Consider the following 26,925-nt stretch of genomic DNA (forward strand, 5'->3'; position numbering starts at 1 on the left):
TTTCATTTATCCATAAAGTTGGAATGGACATGACTCGATTCAACAGCAGGTAATTTAATAGGAGCGAAACTCCAATCATGCTCGAATTATAAAGTAAAATTCTAGATTCCTTCTACTCATGCAAAACTAACTTAGATAGTAAAATTATTTTACCGTACATCTATTTCTCTCCTGCAAGCTCACCTATTTAAGGATTGCCATGCGACATGTATTTTATCCCGCTATAAATGATGCCATGCAAGGGTGGCAAGCCTCTACTAGTTGCGGTCAATTTTTATTTGACTGCAATGTTAGAACCAACATGGCTTGATCTCACAGCAGATTGTATTCTAATAGTAAAGTAATATACAACCATTTTATTATTTGCGACAATAACACTGAAATTCCATTGTAAAATTATAAAGATTTATTCTTTTACTTCATTCAAAGCCAACAATGATAGTAAAATACTTTTACCATAGGCTCTCTTTATCGAATGAGCGCAACGCAATGGCTCTTTTATTCCGATGTACATTGTAAATTGTACATGATGCTGGGTAACGTGCTCACTAGTTTACTAGTTATTGGTAATGTTCAGATTGGCACAATTACAAACAATGTGAATAATCCTAGCTTTAATAATCCTTCCTTAGCCAACAACTGCTGCATGCCAGGAGCTTTACCGTGAATATAAAAGGGCAGTAAATCAAATTGATATATATTTACTTATTATAATGCGCTAACAACAATCTAGTAAACTTGAACAGAACGAATATGAGTTTAGTAAGTAGAGGATCAGCAGCTCATTTCTGAATAGTCAAGTAGATATGTTATATATGGAATGATGGGGGGGGGGCGCATGACAACCAAATGTACAATATTAATAAAATCATGGCAAAGCGACCTGCTCTAAGGTGTACCCTCGTCTACAAAAATGGATGAGGAGTTTGTTCCTCTTCAGAGCAATAAAATATCCACCCAATAAAAACTATTTCCGTCAGGTTCTATGGATTTAAAGTTCGTCATGATCATACTCTGCCTCTTCACCCTCCTGAAAGTACATCAAGAGGCAAATTATAAATATAAAAAAGTCTAGATATATCTCAACAAGTGAGAGAAAACAGCCATATTCTATACCAACTGGACAATTTGTACAGTCAACTCGGTTCCATAGTCACGTTATACAATTTATAAATCTGTTAAGAGCAGAGAACATGCTCTTTACATAGCAGAGGACATAGGAAAACTAGCTTGCCTATCATGGAAAGGTGAAAACAAGATGGTATGTAATGAGACATTGTAGTATGGACATATTCATTGCTAGACAGTCAAAGCAAATTACTCATTAGTTTACATAAACTAAACAATAGGTAATGGTTGGCTGGAGGGAGTGTTTCAATTAATTCACCTCAGATAGAAACTACCTTTTTATAAAATACAATTAACTCCCTGCGTTTTACACTCTATAAGTGCGTACTATAAAATATAGCAATTATTCAGCTGGGCCTGGTTCATATCATGGGCACCATATAAACACCAAACAGAGATCATCAGCTATGACCTTGACCTATAATTCACAGGCCACTCAGTTTTAGACTTGCTAAAGCTACATACATTTACATCGAGCATATGGCATGAACAGTATTGCTCAATATACATAAATTGTAGTTGTAAGACTTGATGGAAACATCTTGTGAATATTCTATATGCATATGATTGAATATTGTGAATATGATCAGCTTAATTGTTTAAGAACTATAAAATCCAGGAAAGACTACATTACTAAACTATATATATGATTTCTTTTAAATTCGCAACATTTCAACTCTGTCTACGCAGAAGCAATTCATTGTTATGAAAGTTCCCATCGGCTACGAGAAATGTGAAAGAGTGACCAACCATATATTTTTACTTGCATTATATGTCAGTTGTACGTTGATTAAAACACATTGTCTATGAGTCACAATTCAGTCTGTTTAATAACACTGGGTACAATCATAATAGTAAACCTACAACTTCACGTTATGATGATTTAATTGTTTGGTGACATTTTTGAAGATAGACGTTTTGAAAATTGCCATCGGTCAATGAGATATAGCCAGTCGTATAAACGATACGACCATTTATCTCAGACCTGACGATTTCCAAAGCGAGTGATACTGGAACTGAAACGCACTGGCCTTTTAATCCTATAATACGCTCATCCCGTAACCTTCTACACACACGAGCAATAATTAAATAGATGTTTGTAATTATCACGAACACCAAACAGTTTCTTATTAAGTTGAAATACACAAATAAGTATTAATAAAAATTTCACATTTTTTACACAATAATAATGTCACGAATAATCGTCTACAAGTAGACAATTCGCGAGATGTTGCCATTCTGACAACTGGTAATTTTTACAAATAATGAAGCTCTAGGTACACTAAGATTTACATCATTGTGCAAACGAGGGACAGAATGGGAAGGATGGAGTGGGAAGTACATATCGTCAACAAATAGTTGACTCTACAAATATTCCATAATTATAATTTACGCAAGAGTCAAGAATCTTGGAGCAAATATAAATTGGTTCAAAGCTATAGCTTTAGACCAACCAGGGGACACAACCCGATTCAAACCCAAGATTCAATAAGAATTGTCTTCCACGCTGGTCAAAAGCTATACTAAGAACCCATTCAAAGATCCTTCAACAAAATCCAATTAACTGATACTGTACTTAGGCAGCACAATACGGGTCACACACTTGTGGAAGGCTGAATGAGGAAGTCGAGTAAAGATTTGATTAATTAAACACAATGGAAGGGACTAATCATGGCTTCTCATAAGAAAACTGACTTTTCTACATAAACTATACACAAACAAATTTTAACAGGAATAAACAATAGGTATTCAATACTAGTTGTTGGCCATGTATCACTGACCTATTGATGGATTCAACTATAAAACACCACAAAGCTGCAGTTTATTTTTACATCCAGTAATTGACTTTTGGCTGAACTGATGAACACGTGGCAGCTAATTTGTTATACTACCTGCCCTCTGCCTCACTTATTGCTGCTCGAAGGCAAGTATGTGGCCAGCCCTTGATTGGAATATATGCACACAACCGATCTAACCTATACACCTCTTCGTTACTTTCAGGGAAAAGTAATTTTCCGTTTTTAAAACAAACTTACGAAACCGGTCATAAACTTTTAAAACTAAAATTAGCCTCATAAAATTACAATGTATTGGATGTTCCGACTTCACATCTAACATCTTTACAGTCTAGTGCGACAGTATGGTGCGACAGTATAGTGCGACAGTATGGTGTGACAGTATGATGTGACAGTATGGTGCAACAGTATGGTGCGACATTGTTTATAGTAATCTATCATTTACACATCTGGGAGGCACAAGGTCATGACATTTTACAACGCCAATGCTTAACTATCCTTATTGAAAGTACTGATTTCACTGTTAATAGATTGCATTTTCCTAATCCATTCATTTTAGAAAAATAAATACATTTGTTTGTAAGATGCTCTGTACAAAATATAATAAAAACAGTTTTGCGTAACATTTGCCACCATTTGGCTAAAAGCAGAAAAAATAATTGTCCAACAATCAGAAATTTAAACTTGATTAACCCTAGCAGCTGCACAAGGGGAAGCTAGTGGTAGAGGATAACACTCAAATTGAAAGTTAATAAAACTACGCTTATTTTTTAGAATTTTGTGCTTTCGTGCTATATGATTATTATAACAATAAAATATACCACAAGAGATCAATGTGGAATTTGTCTCATCAACCTCTTCGCTCTTCGATGAAATGCAAGCCATTTATATTTAACAAGATTCCAATACAACATTAAAGTCTGGCTACTTAACGTGACAAGTAAAAGAATGACGAGTTAACTAAAAGAATCATTTGTGGTGCGTGAAAGTTACAAATAACAAAAGTGTGAAGCGTACACATTGCACCTTTTTGTGCACACAAAGCTTGCATTGTTTGATTTACATGTAAGTGGCTGTAGGTCACTACTGACTTGTTATTGTGTTGTCCAACAGTCTGAACAATACAATTGGTATAACAATATACAGCTGATTGTTTATTTAACATGAGATTGTAAAGTAGTTGATTTTAGAAGCATTTACCCAGGTCAGCCAACAACTGATTAAACCTTTACCTTCTGAATACTATAGTATTATTTTTTAAACCAAACTGACCCAAGTGGTTTCAAATACTTATGCAAAGCACAGCTACCCTTTCCCAATAGTCGCGAAAGCATTGCATTTTACCTCTACTTCCATTAGGCTCTCCTCCTATAGAGAATAAGAGTTTCATAAAAGTACTGCATGGCCTGATGATAAACAGTAATTGGGAAAAATTTCGCACATCAACTTAACCGTTTCACTGCCATACGCGCGTTTATGCGAATTTCTCAGCGATTGCGAACTTGATCTTATTATTCGCTGACAACATAACCAACAATCTTTGGTACTTTCATGGTATTGACAGTATCCATCGTTTTTTTGTGACATCATTTTATCGTTGTCGGCCATCTTTATATACAATTTTATCGTTAAAAACACGAAGCTTTTGCAAAGAACTTTTGAAAACGATGCTTTTGTTTGCAATTTTTTTATTATAGTATCAAAACAACACCAAAAAGTAATATTAAATAAAAGAAACACGATCGTTTTCTACAAATATGGCGGCTTTTTCGTGAACGAGCGCATGTGCAAACGACTTGATGACGTAGAAAAAAAAGATCGATGGTATGAAAATTTCTTTATAAAATTGGCCTAAATTTGCGAAGCAATTTTAAATCTCTGTTTGGGAATTTCCAACTGAAAAACACATTTTTTTTCTGCCGTTCGAACTATTTAGTGCTATTATGGCTTTCGCAAGTACCTCATGAGTTAGAAAACAGAGAATTACTTATGTTGATTACATTATAGCCAATACCGCTGAAAGTGGCAGCAGTGACTTTGATGGTGGTGAAAGTAATAGTTTTGTAAGAAACAATGTAGAGGATCGTTTTAACTTTGTAGTGATCGTAGTTTCACATAGCTTTAACAATGCACAAAGCATAGATAAGTTGAATTTTTGCATAGCAGCATTTGTTAACATGTTGGCAAAATAAAACATAACAAAAATGTGCTAGATTGTTTGAAGTTGAAAAAATTGTATACATATCATGAAGCAGAATCGGCAATTTTCCGTAAAAGTGCTGGCAGTATGTCGATGCTAAATTTGTACATGGATGGCAGTGAAAGGGTTAACATGTTTGGCTCACAAGAACTGCAACAACTGAACAAAGTGGTTTAAAGGTGTTTTTACAGCTGAAGCCTGCCTATCACTCTTCACGAACTAAAAACAGAGGTTTGATCGCCCGAAACTATGACTATTATTAATGTCTAAAGATGCACTGTAAAAATATTTGTGTTAACATTGTCTATAACAGAGCAGTGAAGCTACGACAAGTTATACACACCTCCTCCTCTGTCTCCCCACGACCTATCACGCCACCAGATTCCAAAAACTGTGTAAATCCATCAAGTGTTCGGTCTCCATTGAAATCTATTTCCTAAAAGAGAAACGTTTTGAGTGTATAAACAACCTCCGAGACGCACAAAATGGTCGAAGGACCAGACAACCACTAATATAGAAAAACCGCATGCGCTTACTGGCTCATCCCCAGCTGGGAAATATTTGATAGTTGGAAAACTCTCGATATCCACTTCATCTACTTCATTAGCCGTCGCATCCATCTTGGCTATTATTATATTTTCATGGTTAGCATATTTCTCTCCAAGCTCATTCCAGATGGGCTCAATCTGTTTACAGTGTCCGCACCAAGGAGCATCTGTGAATTGATAGATAAAAACTTATTGAAACTGACAAGCAGAATAGTATAACTACCTACTAAGGATGCAAACAGATACACATATGACAGAAGACACAATGAATGATTTTATTTCTTATTCAGAGATCCAGAACAAATTTTGTTTCAAAAGAACAGCATTAACAGAGCTATGAACTGATATATCAAATATGCCATAAAAATCTTTTCAACAAACTGTCGCAAAAGTGCTTTTCATTGGAGATTTTGTTGCAGTATAGTAAAAACTCAGCAATCTGTGATTTCACATTGGTAAATTAAATCTGTAAAAAAATTTGAAGTTGAAAATTAAAAACATGGTAAAGTACGCCGAGAGTTTAGGCCTAATATAATTGAAGCATTTTGAAACACGCTCTTAGTGTTGTAATTATTTTATTTTAATTCCTTTAATTAACCTGTGACAAATTTCATTAAAAGTTGCAACAAAATTCCCACTAGAGTTATTTGATATCAAAAGATTCACCATGTCTTACTCTGCTGTGCTGTATGTGCAAAATATGTGAAAATGTGATTACGAGCTCTTAAAAGCTAAAAAACGAACAGTTAATCGCAGCCATCACAAAACCGCTGTAGATTGGAATCTCTTTTTAAAATGGCTCAAATGGGACGTAGTTGTACAAGATGGCTTCTGTTTACACTTTCACGCAACCTCATTCGTCGAAATATTTTCACAAATATACTTCACACATTCAATAAAACCATGTCTATTGTTTTTACGCGTCTATTATACCGTCATTGTAATGCTGTCACTTTGAGCACTGATTTCCTATAACCTACCGTGAAAATTTGTTTAATATTTTAACCTTAGCTCGAAGGAGTACATATAATTGTCGGATAAACATGACGAGCCTGTTGGTCACCTGTAATAAACGTGTCACATGATCAGATTACGACTAGACGATTAGACCAAGCCGAAACAAAACTGTAAAGCAGCGAGCATCTATATTTGATACGAGGTCTTCGGTGAAACCAGAAGTGTTTGTCAAAAACTAGTGCTACGAGAAGTTTTATATTGAGCTTTTTATTGGCCTTTCAGTTTACGTGAGGAGATCACGTGACAAAACAATAACCAAATGTTATGACAAGTCAGAGAAATAAACCGATTCCGATCTATGGCGGTTTCGTTATGGCTGCGATCAACTGTTCATTTTTGAGCTTTTAATCACATTTCCACATATTTTGCACCTACAACACAACAGAGTAAGACATGGTGAATCTTTTGATACCAAATAACTGTAATGTGAATTTTGTTGCAAGTCAACCTTTAAACAATTATTTTTATTGTACTAGTTGTTATTACCTATTATATTTTCTGTTACTTGACCTACTGTATTAGTGTGTATTAATTATTATATAACACTCCCAACTTTAAAATACGATTAAAAACATCAGTTAATGTTTTGTTGTGATTATAATTTAGGCGCATATAAAATATATAGAGAATTATATCACAAAATGACATGATGTAAAAGGTTACAATAGAGATTAGGTGATTTTGACTCGTGTTTCATTATCTGAAATCTAATCCTTTGCAAACAAAACGGGTTTACTTTGATTGTGTAGAGACTTGAGTTCTTGGTTATAATTAGGTTGCTGTCCTTAACCCTTTCCGCCCTAATCATGAAATACGCTCATAAAACAGACCAACAAAGCTTTTTTTCATATGTTGTCAGTTCTTACAATCTCCCGCATCAGAAAAATTTGAGCATCATTTTTTTCCGCAGTTCCATTATTATTTTAATAGTATATTCAACAACTTTATCACTTTACTACATTACTTTAAGTAAGTCCCAAGAACAATGCAATTATAAGATTTAGTTACAAATACGAGACTTATAATAAAGGCTGAGCAAGACATCAAATAATAATGATAGTCTCTACTATCTGACCGTGTATGACAGCTGTGATAGAAGTTTTTGCGAGTCAAGTAAACTTTGATAAAGGTTGATTTATATTCAAACAATTAACTGTTTGCTGTTAAAATTGGGCACATTGACAATAATTACTCAATAGCAGCGAAATACAATCGAAATTCGACCAACTATGTTTTACATAATCATCTCGACGTGTAGTTCATGGATCCTCATAATTTTTCAGTATTTATTTTAACAGATGCGCCTGCAACCTAAACTTATACCTTACCAAGTTAGGGTGGTTTTTACGCTTTTAGTGGCTAGTACTTTTTTAACCGCTCAGAAATTCAAAGCAACTATTTTATTTTGCCCATAAAATTTACTTTGATTTGTACATAGCTACATTATTTTAATATAGAAATGTAGCTTGGAATGTCTTCTTGAATAAAAACAGAATTAAAATAACATTAATAGAAAAGGAGATATGGACCATTCATTGAGTACCACTGAGTCAATCACTTAATAACCATCATAATAGTCTATCATTTCAACCTTAATAACTATAGTTACCTACAGTAACTCTAGTATATTTAATGATTATGATCTGCAATAAAATGTAACAATACAATGTATTATGTACATTAAGTACCGTAAGAAGTTCTTACCATCGAGACAGACGTATACAATAAACATTGAACATAACGTACATGAATTTAGCTTACTAAACACGTACTTGAAGCTAAGTTTCAGTATGTATTTTTACTGAACTTCAAATTTTTCATTGGCTAAAATTTTATCACTTATCTGTTTCCAGTTTCACTAACACATAATAATGTATGTCGTAACAATGAATTATGTGGAATGGAGAGAGATCGAGCGGTTGTATCTCTTTCATGTGTTGTGGAAGGATTTTTGGTGAACAGCATAATTGTTATTCTGACTTATTCAGCACACCAACTGCAAAATTTGAAACTCATGAGAAATTTTTGTTGATATCGTATGGAGAAAAAGATTTTGTATGAAAAGAGTGAAAAAACCAGGTGTTCTACATCGTGAAGCAAAAAAATGTACAGCAAGGTCATGATAACCCGATGGCACACCGTATTTAATTGGGCCTGTAAGGGTTAACATACTCTCACTAGCGTGCCAGCCGCCAGCTCTTGCTGCCCTGTCACCAACAGCAAAACAAAACACCTGATACCTCAAATCGCAAAACAATCAAATCCACGTACAGAATTCGACGAAGACATTCTTTGTAGGGTCTAGGGCGACCTTTTGAAAGTTCTTGCCAACGAGCACCTTTACAGGTTTACTATCCCAGTCTTCAGGGATCTCTTCACTCATCAGAAAAGGGTCGAGTTTGTCTTCAAGATAAGCTGTAACAAACTCTCCAATCTTCTCTTCAGACACGTCATCTGTGTCAGGCTTGTACTTGGCCATATCCTGTAGGAAAGTCACAGAGAAGATAATACATATACATGCAACTAATGGTGCATGAAAACAAAGCTCAGTTTTTTTATTTGGTTATTAGAACAGCGCAGCACACAGTTGCTATGTATTTTCTGCCAAAGATAGGCAATAGATACATAATAGATGAATATATGTATCAATGTTAGTGAACTAGATATGGACCATACAGAACAGCTGCTAAGACATGTCACTGAGAACCTGTCATTTAAATACTATAACTAACTATATGAATATAAATACTATAACTTACCACCAGATTTTAAAAAATGCACATCTGCGAGTTTCATAGAAATTCAAAATTTGAGAGAAATTTGGCATGAAGCACCCCAACAACAGTTTGGGAGTTGCCTACTCACACATACTTGGCTATAATTATCAAAATTGCAGCGTTATGCGCAACATGCACCATTGAATTTGCTGGAAAACTACAGGGCAACAATTTGAAACCTCAACTTCGCAGGCTTATAGGCGTTTAGAATTGCTCGATATCTTGGTTAAAACTGTCATGAAAAAACCTAATCTAAAACCACACATGAGCAAAAATACATTGTTTACTTTTGCCATTTCTCTGTATTTCTTCTCGCTAATAAACCAAATGCTATTTATTTCCTTTACAACTAGCAACCAAAAACTTGCAACAAGAACCACCGCTTCAAAATAAACAGCAGTTTCATGACAGCCAGAATCGCATATAACCTTCAGGCATGAAAGCTACGTGTGACAAAGTTAACCGCCTATATCGAAGCGCAAACAGTTGTCAGTTAACAGACTGAGTTGAGTGAGGAGTGAACCAGCACTCGGTGTTAATAGTGACGAACTTACATCATCTAGGTTGATGATTCTGTATGTCGGAGTATCCTCCATTTTCAGTCCAAAAAATTCTAAGATTTTACTATTGTCCTCCACATCAAGGTCAACAAACACGAACATAATCTAGAACAGATGAGAGGCAACAAGCTGCAGAAGCGCTTCAATAAGGATACATGGTGTCAACCATTAAATGACTAACACAGGCCGATGTTACGAGAACTGTCCATGTCCACCTGCCACGCAGAATTTCATAACAAAAGCATGATGAACTATGAAGGGCTCAAATGCAAAACCTTGGATGAAGAAAGTCATGTTTATTATCTACACATTCGCAATTCACTTTAACGGACCATTTAAGATGCAGTGAACACTAATGAATATCAGCAATGAACATATATTAAGGTTGTGACCTGGCAGACAGACTGGTAAAAAAGACGTGAAACGAGAGAGTGAGGTGAAATTGAACAGCCACCACTGACCTTTCCCTTATTAGGGCTAGCTATGTTAGCCATAGCCTTAGCAGTTGCTTCATGGACAGGAGATGATTTTTTCATGAACATCAGCAGGTGAGACTGGACATCCCCTCCAAATATCTGTTCTGCATTCTACAATAGAAAATTGAACAATTGCATAGCGTATACCTAAAACACACCAGCTGCAACTCTTCACCCAGGCAAACGTGTCACTGTTGGTAACCGCACTAAGCTATATACTACAAAAAATTAACCTTTAATAGTCGAATGGTGGTGAGAACATCAGATATTGTGTTAACATCAATCAAAAGCATGCAACCAAAGCAGGAGTGTTGACTAACGACAGAAAAATAGTCAGAACAACTCCTGCATGTATAAATGAGGTCAAATAATCTGACAAAGGTCATCAGCTCAACTCACATCATCATTAAAATAGACCACGAGAGGAAACCTGTGAGCTTCAACGAAGTCCATTACAGAATCAAAAGTGATCTCTTCTTCGAGCTCGGCTTTCCCCTCGTCAAACTGTTTATAGACGACAACCGAGTCCTTGTTTACTTCAGCCGAGTCAAAAAGAGTGCCTTCAGACGTTATAGCAAATTCAACACTGTCCACTGCGGCAGCCACATCTAGATAAGCCTTGGCAGCGGCAGTTGACTGGTCCTACAACAAGAGTAGATATCTCTGCATAGCCCCATGAATGCTAGAGAACTAATTTACTGTAAAAAATCGATAAATATAGCCCAAACTGCGCATCACACCTTAAAAAATCCAACAACAACAACATCAGATTTCTGAAGGTCATCAAGTTGCTCCTGAGTGGTCAGTGTTACAGCGGCAGGGCCCGTCTTTTTCTTCAGCCATGACACAATCTCAGAGGCAGTCCTTCCACCTATGATAAGTACATACACATGTAACTGCTATAAAATATGCAACAAAATATTGCTATACGGGGAAACTACTTCTATATTCCAACAATATCAACTTTACCCCGAATAAAAGAAGTAAAAACACTACAATGGTTGATGACATTTAAATTCAGTGCATAAAACAATGTCTGATCACTAGATATGTTTTATAGTTGTAACAAATGACTCAAGTCAAATCAATTAATTAAATTCCTGATTTCTTTGCATCATATACTGCGAAAAATCGAGTTAATTCGGTGCTTAAACGACAACACAATTCAATCATCAATTCTTTAGCTATATAATTTCAATGAATCAACTCAATTCATTTGCTTGTTGAGCCTTAATGGTCGACCTGCAACAAAATTCACATTACAATTATTGGGTATCAAAAGATTCACCATGTCTTACTCTGTTGTGTTGAAGGTGCCAAATATGTGGAAATGTGATTACAAGCTCTTAAAAGCTCAAAACGAAAAGCCGCTGTAGATTGGAATCTCTTGATTTCAATGACGTAGCCATGAAATTAGGTTATTGTCTTGTGACGTAATGTTCTCACGTGAATTGAAAGGCCAATAAAAAGCTCAATATAAAACTTATCGTAGCACTAGTTTTTGACAAACACTTCGGGCTTTATCGAAGACCCCGTATCAAATATAGATGCTCGCTACTTTACAGATTTGTTTCGGCATTATTCAATCGTCAAGTCGTAATCTGATCATGTGACCTAATACTTCACAAATAATTTTTGCAGCACTTTTTGATTATCACAGGTGACCAACAGGCTCGTCATGATTATCAGACAATGATATGTACTCCTTCAAGCTAAGGTTAAAAAGTTTAACGATTTTTTTACGATAAGTTATAAGATATCAGTGCTAAAAATGACAGCATTACGATGCCGATAAAACAGACGCGTAAGAACAATAGACACGGTTTTATTGAATGCGTGAAGTATATTTGTAAAAATATTTCGACAAATAAGGTTGCATGAAAGTGTAAACAGAAACCATCTACCACAGCTGTGTCACATTTGAGCCGTTTTGGAAAGCGAATCCAAACTACGACGGTCCTGTGTGGCTGCGATTAACTGTTCGTTTTGGAGCTTTCAACAGCTTGTTATTACATTCCCACATATTTTGCACCTACAACGCAACAGAGTAAGACATGGTGAATCTTTTGATACCAAATAACTGTAATGTGAATTTTGTTGCAAGTCAACCTTTAAGGCTTGTTCGAGCAAGGGCGTAAACTCAAGTGCCCATCTCTACTAATCACTGACTGTTTCCCTTCAGCCTCGGTTGCTAGAAACTCTGTCACCATGAGAGGGGTTGTCAAGGTATCAAAAGCATGCATCTAATCAAATGGCGAATACTTAAGTGCACACAAATGGTTTCTCGCATGGTTGCAACCGAACTATTAGATACACGTGTACCATACACATCTCCAGTATTGCTGATGTGGCAGATATCAAGGTACGTTGAGCACAGCCATCAATTTTCATATGATTCCTGGTTACATCAATGAGGTGTGCTTAGCTCATTGGTTGAAATTGTAAATCTATTAGCGCTTCAATTGACAATTTAAGGTAATCCGCAGATATATGGTTGATGCTGAAGAGGTTTAGATGCTTGCACGCACATAAATCACACTGCATTTGCAATTGATGCCAAACACCTTAAATAAGCCAAAACATTGCAAATGCTGAGCCATTAATAAACATAAGCGTGGCATATAAAATAGTTAAATATAGCATTAACTGTCTGTCTGCACACCTCATACAGCTGTTAACCTCATAAAGCTGTTATGAACAAGGAATTTTTGTTCAATTAAATTTGGTGCATTTTTGCACCTTTCATGAACAACCAATGTTTTATTTGTTAGCCTACTTATCAGGTGAATCGCCTTACAGCGAGTTCTCAAATCAGCATAATGCCTCGCTTATTAAAAAACCATTTCGTTTTTTCTCCTGAAATTAATTCTAGTTTATGTGGAGCTTAGAAAAAACTCGAGCTTAGCAAATATAAAAAGCACCGCGACCCTACAAACGAATGCTTACCTTTAAATTCCATTGCTTTCCCATTTCGAAAAAATTTCAATGTAGGATAACCCCTAACTTCATGAGTTTCTCCCAGCTCTGCTTCAACTGTTGCATCTACCTTGGCAAGCTTGATAGGAGGGTCAGATTCAGCCAACTGTTGTGCAGCCTTAGCATATTCTGGCGCCAGTGATTTGCAATGTCCACACCAAGGAGCATCTAGCAAAATTAAGAAGCACTCAGCTTGTTTGTAAAACAACATGTCTATATAGATAAAATGTTGCATACTGACTGGTTGAAATTTTAACAGGTACAAAGGTCAAAAGGCCCACTTGAAAAATTGTCAAAACTATGTTTTAATGCAAATGAGGGTTACAGAAAATATGAAATGAATTTACCACAAGCTTCCTGTGAGCAAAAATTATTCTTGCGTTTTATCATTATCTTCAGGTTACTTAGTCCTTCACATTCTCATGTGAAACATTTCATGTTTCATTTTCCCAGAAACATGAGATTGTTTTGTAATCACTCCAGTAGGAATATCCAGTAGGAAGCCTAATATCAATAGTTTGAATGTTTTAAGCTTGTGTAAAATTTTAGAGATCTAAAATTCCATGAAAATATTCTAACGAAAACCATGAAACAACGCATATCTGTAATTTTCCACCCCTTTAAAAATCAGCCATGGGCGATCCCTCAAACAACGTAACATGTTCTTTATCATTTTATGACATGACGTTATATCAACTCTCCACTGCACAATATAATGAAGTTAATTCATAACTAATAAACATGGTAAAATACCTAATTGAAACAACTAGGATGAAAAGTAACCGTAACCGAATTACTTACAAAACTCTACTAGCAAGAATTCATTTGCATCAACAACCTCTTGAAAATTGTCGGTGGTCAATACCAATACACCTTCTTCTATTTGAACCTCCGCAAAACCAACTGCAAAAATTGCAGTAAAAAATACTAGCAACTTCATTTCACTAAAATAACGTTTTCTCTGATACCGAGAAGGAAAAAAGAAACGTGGCAGAGCGTACCAGTGCCGAAGTACAGCTCCTCTTATAGGGTAATTTTTACGTAGACGGTTTCTCACCGTGAAATGAGGAACCAATCAGAGACCTAAAAATCACAGAAATATCATCAGAGACCGAAATATCCCTCGATCTATAATTTGAAAAAAATAAAAACTATGCTCGCTGTTTCTGACAAACGAGCTCGCTCTAAAACTTAAAACTATGTACATTCATTAACAAAATTTGGGGTTGGTACCCAATAGCTGCGTGTAAACATGTACCAACTCAAGGGATGGGTTGCTGCAGGTGAACAGAAGTATTTATCCTTATATAAAGGTTTGTTTGTATTTCCGTAGCTAATGTTTGATAAAAATGCTATCATTTTTATTGTAGATCATTTTTATCTGGGGATGTAATAAACAGTCTACTAACGTTTCGTAACATGACACAGATTATGACAAGGCTGAGGCCATGAAATGCTCTATATGTGTGTAGGATTAACTGATCAGGAACACTAGATAGAATGGAGAGTGCCATCCTTCTTTTAATGAGAATGATGAGAGATTTGCCAGACAGACACTGAGACACACCAGTTTTGGGGGAGAGGTCACATTCATCAGTAAGTCCTTGCCGAGTCTGTTAACCAATTTCTGTACAACCCAAATGTGGTTTAGTGATTCCATACTTGTTATATATGATAGCTTTATATATAGCCATTGCAGCCATGTCATTAGCATGATGCTGGACTCCATGTGGGTAAACGGAAAAAGAGTTGTTAGTTTATCGAACAAGTTTAACGATAAAATACAATATACATTGTGTAATTAGCACAATGTCTTGCTTAAGTTCCAGCATGCCATGTAGCATTTCTATGCTAGGCAATACCACTACAAATAATTGATCACGGCATACCAGCATGTTTTATCAAGTCTAAAGACTATTTCATTTTGCAGTACTCTTATAGCAAAGTTGGCTATAGTTTTATATAGCCAAGTTTTGTCAAGTAGCTACAAATGAAATCGCAAACTCATGTTTATTCTTTTATATTATTTCAAATGTTTTTTATCGATTCTAAGCACCCATGACTAACAATTTTGATTTTTGTTGCATGACCATCTGTCAGTGAATCTAGCCCCATTACCGGCAGATTCAATATCTGAGGCTAATAAAGTGACATGGATCTGAAAAGAAGGACAGGCTGAAAGAAAGATGGAAAAGTAGAATACTTGCATGGTCTACTAAACAATAGAACCCCGCTGGTTTGTTACGGAAATAAAGTCGGCTTTGGTACTACAGTGAATCTAAGAAAGAAATCTTTTGAAGAATCTTTTCTTTTTAGAAAAGTTTCAAGTTGGTTTTTGTGAAGTTATCTTCACCTAGCAATAAGACTTTGTATCTGTCAGCTTTCACTCTTAATGTTAAATCTCGATGTTAACTGTCCTTAAATTTCACCTTATTTGAGTGCTATAGCATGTTGTTTTTGTTAATTTTTTTACTCTATTGTTCTTGCATGTTTTATTTATATACATACTTGTGCAGACGACTGTGCCGTTATGTAAAATACTCATACATAACGATGGACTGGTGTTTAAAGCCTTTTTGTGAATGCGGGCATTATGTATGCAGCAGGGATATCCATAGCCTGTCTTGACAAACTGTTGTTTTTGCGGAGTTGTTCCCCCGTCATGCAAGCGAGCAACACAACGGCTTGTCACAAGACGTACTGCACCTGATGCATCAGCTGCACTTATAAGGAGTTGTTCTCTTCCGTATATGCGGCTTGCCTGCGATGTTATGGCGGTCGCTCCATTGGTATTCATAACGCGCAAAAATTTTATGTAGAAAAAATAAGATTATAACGTTTAACCATCGACCAGTCTCTGCGGTAAACTTTGGTAGAACTTGAGAACTTAGGCGGCAACAACAGCGACTAAACATGTCGTTATTTGTGCGCTCAGTCAGTTTTATTGCTATTTTTGCATCAGTCAATTTTATTTGTTCTTATAGATTTTATTTTCAATTTATTTTATTCTTAAATGCTAATAACGTTTACAACAGAGACTGGTCTTTGGTCAAACGTTGTAATCGTATTTTCTTCTACATAAATTCCATATGCCAAAATATATGCCAAGCCGCATATACGGAAGAGAACAACTCCCTTTCAGTGCAGCTGATGCATCAGGTGCAGTACGTCTTGTGATAAGCTGTTGTGTTGCTCGCCCGCTCGACGGGAGGACAACTCCGCAAAAGCAACAGTTTGTTAAGACAGGCTAGGATATCCAGAGCTCTTGAGAAGTTAACGGCTAAAGAGATCAACTTCAGTATGGCCTATAGAATAAACAACACGAACTTATAGTACATAGTTAACCATGATGAAAAGGACAAACGACAACATTGCAAAAAATGAATGTACATGTATGTAACGCACGTTAACCCGTTAGTGACCTAGCTTGTTAGCGAGCTAATCGCACGGTAACAGACCAGTTTCATTTGCATGAAACGGGCAATTCTAATAAAATGGTAACCGCGCAAATTCTGCTCAATCGCTATATCAGTGCAACATATACTAGTACTGTCGAGGAACCATGCACAGATCATCAATATTCGTTTACCACGTAGCTCCGGTAAAGCTAACAGCTGTTATTCAATGTTTTGCAGCAAGGCAACACCATGATCATGCTGGCAGTTAGCATTTAGAGCTAGTATGTGATTCGTGCAAGCTTTCCACAATACTTGGCCATCCATTGTTAGACATTTCAACTTTATAAAATTGGTAAAAAACTTTATAAAACTTTATAAATAAACAAGGAACAACTCTTGCTGATATGGTGGCCCTGAAAAGGGCCGTTGAGGGGGAAGTTCGGCTTAACCACCGAAACCATAGAGGGTACGCCCTTGTCTCTTTAGAGCGTACACGACGTCCATAGCAGTGACAGTTTTCCTTTTGGCATGCTCTGTGTAGGTTACAGCATCTCGGATTACGTTTTCAAGAAATACTTTCAGAACACCTCTAGTTTCTTCATAAATGAGGCCAGAAATTCTTTTAACACCACCTCGTCGGGCAAGACGTCGAATAGCTGGTTTGGTTATGCCTTGGATGTTATCACGCAAAACCTTTCTGTGTCTTTTGGCACCACCTTTTCCTAAACCTTTGCCTCCTTTACCTCGTCCAGACATGGTTGCAACGGGTATACTCGCAGTAGTACGATACCGAGCCTGACAGTAAACGCTATGTATATATATGCTCTTAGCAGAAGTATTAGAGCTGTAAATATTTAAGCGGGTGCCATAGACATTACAATAGCGGGCGCTCTAGTGATAATTTTTAATCGCGCATTCAAGCGGCGGTGTCAAAAGCGTTTTAGTTGTGGAAGTGTTGACATACAAATCACTCTGCCAATCACTCTTCGTTATTCAAAACACTTGGTATATAAACATTCTCAATACTCCCGCTTTTCATTCATCAAACATGGCACGTACAAAGCAGACCGCGCGTAAATCCACTGGAGGTAAAGCTCCTAGAAAGCAGTTGGCTACCAAAGCTGCAAGGAAAAGTGCACCTGCAACCGGTGGTGTGAAAAAGCCTCACAGGTATCGACCTGGCACCGTGGCTCTGCGTGAGATCAGGAGGTATCAGAAATCAACCGAGTTGTTGATCCGAAAGCTGCCTTTTCAAAGACTGGTTAGGGAAATTGCGCAAGATTTTAAGACAGATTTAAGGTTCCAAAGTTCTGCTGTGATGGCTTTGCAAGAATCTAGTGAAGCTTACTTGGTCGGACTCTTTGAAGACACCAATTTGTGTGCAATTCATGCCAAGAGAGTGACCATTATGCCCAAAGATATTCAATTGGCAAGGCGCATCAGAGGTGAACGTGCTTAAAATGCCACGCTGACCCCCACCACGGCCCTTTTCAGGGCCACCAACATCTATGAGAGTTGTTCAAACAATCTAGCAGTACTGGCAGTACTTATGTTGCTACAAACCTAGTAAATAAAAGCTCATTCTACTTATCATCTAAGCAACAGTGCAATGCGAGCATACTAAGGTGTATGCCTGATATGTAGCAAACTAAGTTGTAATTCCGTGCCTCTATGACTGATGTCTGCAGACTGATGTTCTGTGTACATGAGATGCTGAAGTACATGTAGTTATTTGTGGATTATTTTGTGGATATCTGATACATTGTGGTATATGGGCAGTATATTATTTATACAAATTAAATAATTTTATAAAATTATATTTATTCAATAATTATACAGACAAGATTCAGGCCCACACGCTTGTCCTGAAGTGTAGTAGTGTAGTTCAATACACTTCAATAGTGTAGCTTTAACCTTGACGAACAGGAGTAGACTATAGTCATTTGTCAGATCTATAAACTTGCAACTAAGCTGCATAAGCTTGGTTGGAGGCAACACATGCACAAAAAATCTAATGCACTCGGGGACACACATCAAACCATTGTATCAGATGACTACAGCAGTCAGCTGTACACAGAGATGAATGTCCTTGCTAAAGTGAACAACTCTTGCTAATGTGGTGGCCCTGAAGAGGGCCGTTTGGGTAGCACAATAGCTTGCTTTACTTAGAGCTAGTGTACTTGGTGACAGCCTTGGTGCCTTCAGACACAGCATGTTTGGCTAATTCTCCAGGAAGTATTAGCCTGACAGCTGTTTGAACTTCACGACTTGTGATTGTAGACCGCTTGTTGTAATGAGCGAGACGAGAAGCTTCAGCTGCAATTCTCTCAAAAACATCATTCACAAAGCTGTTCATGATGCTCATAGCTTTGCTGGAAACACCTGTGTCAGGATGAACTTGTTTCAACACTTTGTATATGTAGATGCCATAGCTCTCCTTCCTTCGTCGCTTGCGCTTTTTGTCGCCTGATCTGGCCGCTTTGGCCTTGCCGGCCTTTTTGGCTCCCTTACTACTAACTTTAGGTGGCATGGTTTAGGATTATAAAGCTGAGATGATTAAACAGCTTTACTACTTTTCTTATTTATACAAGTGAATATGTAAATTAGGTAGTTGTAGTTTGCGCATTTTATTGGACAATTACCAAGCGAGGCCTTTGGAAATTCGTAAGTTGAGCGATTCATAAGTTCATAATTTGTAGTTTTGGCGCAAATCAGCCTATTGGTCAGTTTGAACTACTAAATCTTCGTATATAAAATCTAACCGAGATATTATAAGTCATATTCGCTTGCTCAGTCAATTCAAGTCTATAGCAAAATGTCCGGAAGAGGTAAAGGCGGAAAGTCTAAAGGCAAGAGCAAAACTAGGTCTTCCAGAGCTGGCCTGCAGTTTCCAGTCGGCCGAATTCATAGGCTTCTAAGGAAAGGCAACTACGCTGAGCGAGTTGGAGCTGGTGCCCCAGTATACCTCGCAGCTGTGATGGAATATCTCGCTGCTGAGGTACTGGAATTGGCGGGCAATGCTGCTCGTGATAACAAAAAGACTAGAATTATTCCAAGACATCTCCAGCTTGCTATTCGCAATGATGAAGAGTTAAACAGGTTGATGAGTGGTGTTACCATCGCTCAAGGTGGTGTATTGCCTAACATCCAGGCCGTGCTTCTGCCAAGCAAGACCAAAAAGAGCGCCTAAATCATGGTATTTTGATCCCCCAACGGTCCTTTTGAGGACCACCAACTTGTATGAGAGTTGTTCTTATTTGTATCACCTTGTAGTATTTACGCCTTAGTTTCAGTCTATTGCATTCCCAGTGCTACTGAGCTCTCCAAGCTACTGTTATTAGTGTTCGTGGTGCTATCCTAATAACAAGTTGGGCTAACATTTTATATGACTACATCAGGTTTCGGCTTGCACACAAAACAGTTATACTTTTTCTTCTAATTACAATACAATTTAGAACTTGACTTTTCAGCAATTATTAGCCTAGCTACAAAGCAGTTATATTTATGTTAAATAAATGTTAGAACCTGACTTCAGCTATTATTAGCCCAGCTACAAAACAGTTATATTTCTATTAAATACATATTGGAACCTGACTTTTCAGCAAACATTAGCCTAGCTACAAAACAGTTATATTTCTATTAAATACATGTTAGAACCCAACTTTTTAGCAATTATTAGCCTGGCTACAAAATAGTTATCTTATTTCAACTTCATGGACTTGAACAGCAAGTATTAGCCTGGCTACATAAAAGTTTTATGACTTCATACAAACTAAAGCTTAGAGTTATGAGAAGGTATTATCATTGTATGTAAAAGTTATATATTATTTAGATTTAGATAACATCTCTCAACGAAATATAATATGTACCAAATAGAAAAACCGTTGAAAAAGTTGAATACACCAAGTTGAAAAATTGTATAAAGAAAAAGTACACACTGAGTACAGTGTACATTGGGAAGCATAACAGGAAAACATATCTTTAGTTATGCGTAATGGATTTTTTCATACCATAATTGTCATCTTCTGGAGTCAACTTCTTACACCCTGACTCGTAAGCTTCTAGTACCGCTGGACTCGGTCTAATAAGTTGCTGACTAATGACCTGATAGTCAGAGCTACTCTCTTTAAGATAATATAAAATGGTCTCATTTAACATCTGAATACACCATAACTAGTATGATGTGTTTTATAGCACTTCAGGTACATACTTAATTTTATAATACATAAGCTGAGCATCTAGTGAGACAGCAGAAAATTCCACAGGGTTTTCTGTAAGCTCCTTGCCATTCCAGTTGGTAGCTTCATGATCTTCAGTTGTTGTGAAAACACTTCACTGCTCCTTCTCCGGAGGATTCTTCCTTGGCTATTACACAAATAAATAGAAAACGTTACAGACTACTTCACAAAGTTTTGATCTAGTTAACCCTTTGCTTACGAAATCCGTAAAAGCCCGAAATACGAGCATTGTCTCAGCATACGGATCCCGAAATAATTCGGCCTTCGATAGACCTTTTTTAAAATATATTATTTATTAAAAAGCAGCATTAAAATTTAAAATTAGTAATTTGATCAATTTCCGTTGGCTTTGTAATACTGTTTTGAGGCTATAAATAATCCCTAATACGCATGTGCAAGCAATACACTTTGCAAAGATGTGATCTTTTATGGAAATCTATTCATCATGAATGCACGCGGTTGTTCAGGCTCTGCTAAAAAAGTTTGTTTAGAGGAAGACAACGACTGGTTTGGAAGTGAAGAAGAGGATATCAGGTCGGAAGAATGTGGGGAAGACCATGAAAGTGAAAAATAAGATCAACAGGGTGAATTGCGAAAGTGAGGATGACACGGCTGGCGATGAAACCGGGAGCATTTATGGTTTTCAAAGAGCCGACTTGAAACCAAAAGAATTACATTTTGCTGACAGCTTGGCAGGAGTAAGTTCGAATTTTTAAACAGGTAAGTATTTTTAAACAGGTAAGTATTTTTAATATTTAAAGCTTTTTATAACATCGGCCATTATAAATGTTATATTTAACGAAACGAATAAATATGGCCTCCAAAAACATTGCGATGCTTCGGAGCCTGTTGATGGTAAAGATATTTGGCGAGTTATTGGTTTAGTTTTGCATATAAGTATTCTCAAAAAGCCTACTCTGTTGTCTCGCTGGTCCACAATCCTTTATTATCTACGCTGATTTTTAATAAAATTGAAAATAGAAAGAAAAATAGAAGCAAGTTTGCTTTCTACTGTGCATTTTGCTGACAATTTTGAACAGCCTGCTAGCAATAAATTTTTCGAGTTATAAGATGTTTTTGCCACGATATGCGACCGGTTATATTCTGTTTTGCTGCTTGGTAAATTCATATCTATAGATGAAAGCTTGCTGGCTTGGAAAGGACGACTTGGACAACCAGTTTCTTTGCAAACTCTAGCAAACATATGACACCGTGCAGATGCTTATCATGAACCATTTTCACAGAGTTAGTGCTTCCAAAAAATGTATTTGTTATCGATGTTTTATGATAGAAAGGTGGCAACTTTGACACATCACGATTTTGATAGAAATATTCAGACGAATAAATTTGCAGAGACAATTTGCAGGGAATAAATGGCTGCATGTTGGGAAATTTCTAAGCTTTCAAATGCATATTCATTTATAGCTCTATTACAATTTGCATGTAAGTTATAGTGAAGTTTAGGCGACATTGTCAGGCCTCCATTTTTTGCTGGTCTTTCGGGTCATGCACTGAGAATTCTGAGTGGCGCTCCCGCAATGCATTAGAGCTCATAACTCCACTTTCAATGCTCTTTGACAACCAATTTCTTTTGCAAATTGTTGAGAACCTATGAATCCGTGCAAGTATTATTTATACAACATTGTCAATTACCTTTATCAATTAGGAAAATACAATTGAAAATGGCGTATAAAAAAAAATTAATAGCTTCAACAAATTGAGACTTTTGCTGGAAAGCATTTGCAAGCTATCTGCATAGAAAAAATATCAGCTTGTAGAGAAATTTCTCAGCTTTCCTGTGCATATTAATTTATGTAACTACCAGAATTGTGATTAAGTTACTGCAGTTTTTATGCAGTCATGTCGAAAGCTCAAATCGCCCTAGTAATTGCCTCCGTACGCTGGTATTTTCCCGGCCGTAAGCGCGCCATAGGCAAAGGGTTAAGAACATACATTAGATATATATAAAGCAGGTAATGTCTGTAGATACCAACACTATACCATTTAAAGATACACTGTATCGGAATAGTATTCTCATGCTCTAGATTGGTGAACACAGTAAAATAATTTTTATGTATTAACATGATACAAATATAAAACTTGTTAGTCTGTATGTGGCTTACATATTCAACCTACCTGCTTCAATAGAGAGCTTGATATCCGCCAATGCTCGACCATCTTCCTAACATAAATAAAGACAACTGGTTAAAAACGAAATTCAATGCAAAAATGTTAAAAATTTGTTAGTTCAGGTTGAGAAAATTAAACCAAATAAGTGAGGAAGTATCTTAACATATATTTACATACAAGACATACAGATGTGCTAAATCTGCTAGGAATAGTTATTGCTTCACATACCTTTATACTTGCCAATAATTCTTCATGGTATGTGGAAGGATTTAAAGACATATCACCATCTTTTCTATTTTCTAGTTCAAATGATTTAACATATCGTTGCACATGCTGAAAATAATAATAACAATATAAAAATAGAGATTCTTAGAATTATTCTTTAATAAGTTTATGACAAAACAATGTGCCGAATATCTAGATGGTTCAAGATTATTGCATAACCCCCTACAAGGAATCACACTAATTTTGCTGAAAAAACATTGTGGTTAACAGTGAAAATTGACAGAATAGGACTAGGTTCCCTAGTAATAGTTAATGTGTAGATAAATAATCCAACCAGACGTTTCCTACTGATAATTGTTGAAGTCTTGAGACCTCTACGAATGAGAGTGTCACTCACCTTGATAACATACAGTCCACAGCTTACACAATCTTTCTGTTGCATAGCCGCCATCTCACTATCTGTCACAGCATAATAAGCAAACCTCTCATCAACAGAAACAAGCTTCCTGAAAATATTGTTGCTAACAGTGAGTTTTTGGATTAAACCATTTATGCTAGAATGCAAAAGCAATAACTTGCTTTTTGTAAGATTTACCGACAAGCCAAGTGAAGTATTTCATGCTCACCTTTTTTCAATGGTCTGTTATCCTTTGTAAGAAAGAGAGTCCATTAAATGAATTTTCCTAAGTTTCCTATCTACCAGCTGCAAACAGAGTACCATATACAAATACAACTTGTATATAAAGCTATGCAAGCTAATGCAAGTTGCATGTTATAGATGCACGCAGAGCACGTATACCCATGCCTACAAAACAGTTATCTTATTCAAGTTACACGCTATATAAAAGATGTGCTGTTTTAAATTTTTAAAACAATTATAATAACTATGCACAGCCATGCAACACTAATTGTTCTCAAAATTAATATCTTGACATAGTATTTTAGTATAAAAGTGCAGCATAAGAATACTGACCATTAGGGAGTAGTGACTTCGCTCAGAAAAATGTCTTGGTACTATAAAAGTGTCAGCAGGCTGGTCTAACGCCTTAGTGAGACTATCATGGATTAGTAGAGCATGAAACTGAAAATATACATTTGATAAAGATAAAAAAAGTTAACAAATAATACAATATGGCAAGATCTTTTTTGTTTCGTTAAAACAAATCATCAACAAAGAAATACATTAACAAAATATATATTTTGTTGATGTAACAAAAATTATGATAAAATTAATCCCATGATGAACTTTTACCGCTGATTAAATGAAATAGAGATATTTTGACAGCATCACATCACATCAACTTTAGATCACAACCTCAAAAAGACATACCTTGATTGTTGATTTCGAGTTGGAAATCGCCAGTTTTATGCCAACATCTACCACCTAAAATAAGTAAAATAAAATCTAAAACTTAGTCCAATATTTTGAAGGAAAATTACAATTAGAAATTTAACAGACTGCAATACAAGACACTGTTGCAACACAAACTGTCATCAAAAACATAGTTGCTTATAAAACATCTGTCTAGGATCTATTTTTAGCAGCGTAACATTTTATGAAGAGCAGTAAACCTTTTTGGTATTTTTTCAATGTACTGTATTATGTTTTTATCACTCTATTATATATACCTTATATTTCTAGTATCTAGAATAAATCTAAGCATTTCCAGCACCAACAAAACACCAGTAACCATTCTTTAATGCCAGTAATCATTCTTAATTTTCAAGAAGAAGAGTTTTGACTGCAAGCATGCAGCACGATGCTAGTCCCACGATGCCGCTTGCTTTAGAAATGCCAAAAAGAAACAAATACTGCCCGCTAGAGCAGGACGTTTAACACTGATGTCAAAGGTGTCTGTTAAAAGCTATACACAACTATTTTCTTGCGTCCATAGTACTACTGATTACATATAATCGCTAACACAGCTACACAGTTTTCAAACCGAGTTAGGAACTGCTGGTTAGAAACTCACAAATCGTTTTCTTTTTTAGATCTGACCGCAAACATCATGCCAGACATTTTTCATTTGTTTCCACGGGTACTGTGTTGTCTACCCGTATTCATTTCGTAAGCGATTAAATATCTCCGCATTCAGATTATCTCCGTATTTCTCCGCGTCCAGATTCATTGTATGGCCATAAAATGCTGTGTTGTTATGCAATACTGGACATTTATTTAGGTGGCAACTACGCTCGCCTTTGCCATTACGTGCACGTAGGCCTGCTTGTAAATTCATGCGGCGAGTTTCTAACAGTCACTGTGGTTATACGGTTTGTCAACTCTGTTTTCGGGATTATTTTATCGCGATATTCTACCCATAGTTCGGCCATCCGTTTCGCCAACAGTTTTGCAGGAGGACCCAATGTCGAAGAACCGGACCGCTACATGCGGTAACGTTATCCGATTTTAGTTTGTCTAGTTGCACCTGAGTTGGCCCAGCCTTCAACGCTCTTATTCTACTTCTTTATTATTGGCTTAACAAAGCTATGATTTTTTGTAGTGAATCATACGTACTTTTTTTTATTCATTGTTTTTTTTTCACATTTTCAAATCGTAGTGTCACGCTGCGTTGTACCTTGTTCAAGGTGATTTTTTCACTGTGGGTAATGGCAGCAAAGATAAAATTGATTGTGTCAGTCTATCCTTTGGTGGTTTACTGCGCAACCTGGCTTAGCAGGTACATGAATATTTTAGCGCTTTCTGATCGAGATTCTTGGGAGCAGATATTTTAATGAATTCAGCTATGTGACGCGTTGTGATTATGGACGTATATAGATTTCATTACTCAGATGGGTTCCTATCAGCTCAAATAAGATTATAAACTTCTAGAACATCTTTAGATTTGGTGATGATAACTTTAGAAAAGAGCATAATTGGTTAGTAAGGTCGAGCGCATAAACTTTACGACGGTGTTTGATCGGACTTTACGAGTAGGTATGGCAAGAACGTCAATTTTTAATAAATACTACAAACTAAATAGATGCATAATATATACAACATATATATATATATATATATATATATATAACAAAAAATATATTTTTTGTTATATAATATTATAGCAAAAACATATATATTTTTGTTATATATACATTTTTGTTATATATATATAACAAAAAATACATGACAAAATTGAGTAATATCATGGCTGTGTTTCAGCTAGGTAGGCTAGAAAAGCAGTCAAGGACAACGTACGGCTGAAAGTTGGTAGTCACTTTAACTGGAATGATCCACTTAAAGTGACTACCAAGTCTACAGTCACATATAGATCTGCCCCTGAAGTAAGATTAAGGCAAGGCTTTAAAGAAAAATTATATGTGGTAATTCTTAGGAGTTGACTGTGACAAAAGGTTTCAAGATTTTGGTAAAGCGTATAAATTAGAATAGTAATAATTATTTGGTTTATTATTGATTTGGCTTCCAAATCTAAGGTGTGAGACCATAAAATAACAAAG

General features: G+C 36.2%; 6 protein-coding genes across 8 annotated transcripts in view; 3 read left to right on the plus strand and 3 right to left on the minus strand.

Annotated features, from left to right (window-relative positions):
- Nucleotides 1-306: 306 nt before the first annotated feature.
- LOC137393091 (protein disulfide-isomerase 2-like) lies at nucleotides 307-14,491 on the minus strand. Of its 2 annotated transcripts, XM_068079498.1 has the most exons (11): nucleotides 14,280-14,491; nucleotides 13,449-13,646; nucleotides 11,243-11,373; nucleotides 10,902-11,144; nucleotides 10,488-10,613; nucleotides 10,021-10,131; nucleotides 8,961-9,171; nucleotides 5,661-5,839; nucleotides 5,468-5,560; nucleotides 4,269-4,292; nucleotides 307-1,030 (listed from the first exon to the last, which is right to left on the minus strand). In XM_068079498.1, the coding sequence occupies exons 1-11, from the start codon at nucleotides 14,416-14,418 to the stop codon at nucleotides 992-994; spliced, it is 1,494 nt and encodes a 497-aa protein (XP_067935599.1). In that variant the 5' UTR covers nucleotides 14,419-14,491; the 3' UTR covers nucleotides 307-991. The 2 variants fall into 2 exon arrangements, with proteins under 2 accessions (XP_067935599.1, XP_067935600.1); XM_068079499.1 differs by lacking the exon at nucleotides 4,269-4,292 and having other exon boundaries at nucleotides 14,280-14,490.
- A 2,829-nt stretch (nucleotides 14,492-17,320) lies between these two features.
- Nucleotides 17,321-17,632, minus strand: LOC137394423 (histone H4). The gene has a single exon (XM_068081140.1). It carries the CDS (start codon nucleotides 17,630-17,632, stop codon nucleotides 17,321-17,323), a length of 312 nt encoding a protein of 103 aa, XP_067937241.1.
- A 292-nt stretch (nucleotides 17,633-17,924) lies between these two features.
- On the plus strand, nucleotides 17,925-18,335 carry LOC137394424 (histone H3). The gene has a single exon (XM_068081141.1). It carries the CDS (start codon nucleotides 17,925-17,927, stop codon nucleotides 18,333-18,335), a length of 411 nt encoding a protein of 136 aa, XP_067937242.1.
- A 702-nt stretch (nucleotides 18,336-19,037) lies between these two features.
- LOC137394425 (histone H2B, gonadal) lies at nucleotides 19,038-19,406 on the minus strand. The gene has a single exon (XM_068081143.1). It carries the CDS (start codon nucleotides 19,404-19,406, stop codon nucleotides 19,038-19,040), a length of 369 nt encoding a protein of 122 aa, XP_067937244.1.
- A 263-nt stretch (nucleotides 19,407-19,669) lies between these two features.
- Nucleotides 19,670-20,338, plus strand: LOC137392901 (histone H2A-like). Its single transcript, XM_068079260.1, has one exon. The coding sequence runs from the start codon at nucleotides 19,692-19,694 to the stop codon at nucleotides 20,064-20,066; it is 375 nt and encodes a 124-aa protein (XP_067935361.1). The 5' UTR covers nucleotides 19,670-19,691; the 3' UTR covers nucleotides 20,067-20,338.
- Nucleotides 20,339-25,814: 5,476 nt separating this feature from the next.
- The window catches only part of LOC137393379 (uncharacterized), a 56,794-nt gene continuing 55,683 nt past the window's right edge, over nucleotides 25,815-26,925 (plus strand). Inside the window, exon 1 of one of the 2 annotated variants that reach the window (XM_068079909.1) lies at nucleotides 25,815-25,860. The gene's annotated coding sequence lies outside the window, so the exon portion shown is untranslated. Of the gene's footprint in view, nucleotides 25,861-26,245; nucleotides 26,347-26,925 lie in introns of those variants that run through there. The other variant, XM_068079910.1, reaches the window with a different exon arrangement.

Source organism: Watersipora subatra, chromosome 4 (genome assembly GCF_963576615.1).
Source record: "Watersipora subatra chromosome 4, tzWatSuba1.1, whole genome shotgun sequence".
In the NCBI taxonomy this organism is placed as follows: Eukaryota; Metazoa; Bryozoa; class Gymnolaemata; order Cheilostomatida; family Watersiporidae; genus Watersipora; species Watersipora subatra.

Excerpts from the sequence above, each read along its gene's own strand:
- LOC137393091 (XM_068079498.1), bottom strand. The coding sequence starts at position 14,418 with ATGAAGTTGCTAGTATTTTTTACTGCAATTTTTGCAGTTGGTTTTGCG. Across the intron at positions 11,145-11,242 it reads TTGTTGTTGGATTTTTTAAG|GACCAGTCAACTGCCGCTGC; the intron begins GTGTGATGCGCA and ends CTCTTGTTGTAG. Across the intron at positions 10,614-10,901 it reads TGGTCTATTTTAATGATGAT|AATGCAGAACAGATATTTGG; the intron begins GTGAGTTGAGCT and ends TTTCTATTGTAG.
- LOC137394423 (XM_068081140.1), bottom strand. The coding sequence starts at position 17,632 with ATGTCTGGACGAGGTAAAGGAGGCAAAGGTTTAGGAAAAGGTGGTGCC.
- LOC137394424 (XM_068081141.1), top strand. The coding sequence starts at position 17,925 with ATGGCACGTACAAAGCAGACCGCGCGTAAATCCACTGGAGGTAAAGCT.
- LOC137394425 (XM_068081143.1), bottom strand. The coding sequence starts at position 19,406 with ATGCCACCTAAAGTTAGTAGTAAGGGAGCCAAAAAGGCCGGCAAGGCC.
- LOC137392901 (XM_068079260.1), top strand. The coding sequence starts at position 19,692 with ATGTCCGGAAGAGGTAAAGGCGGAAAGTCTAAAGGCAAGAGCAAAACT.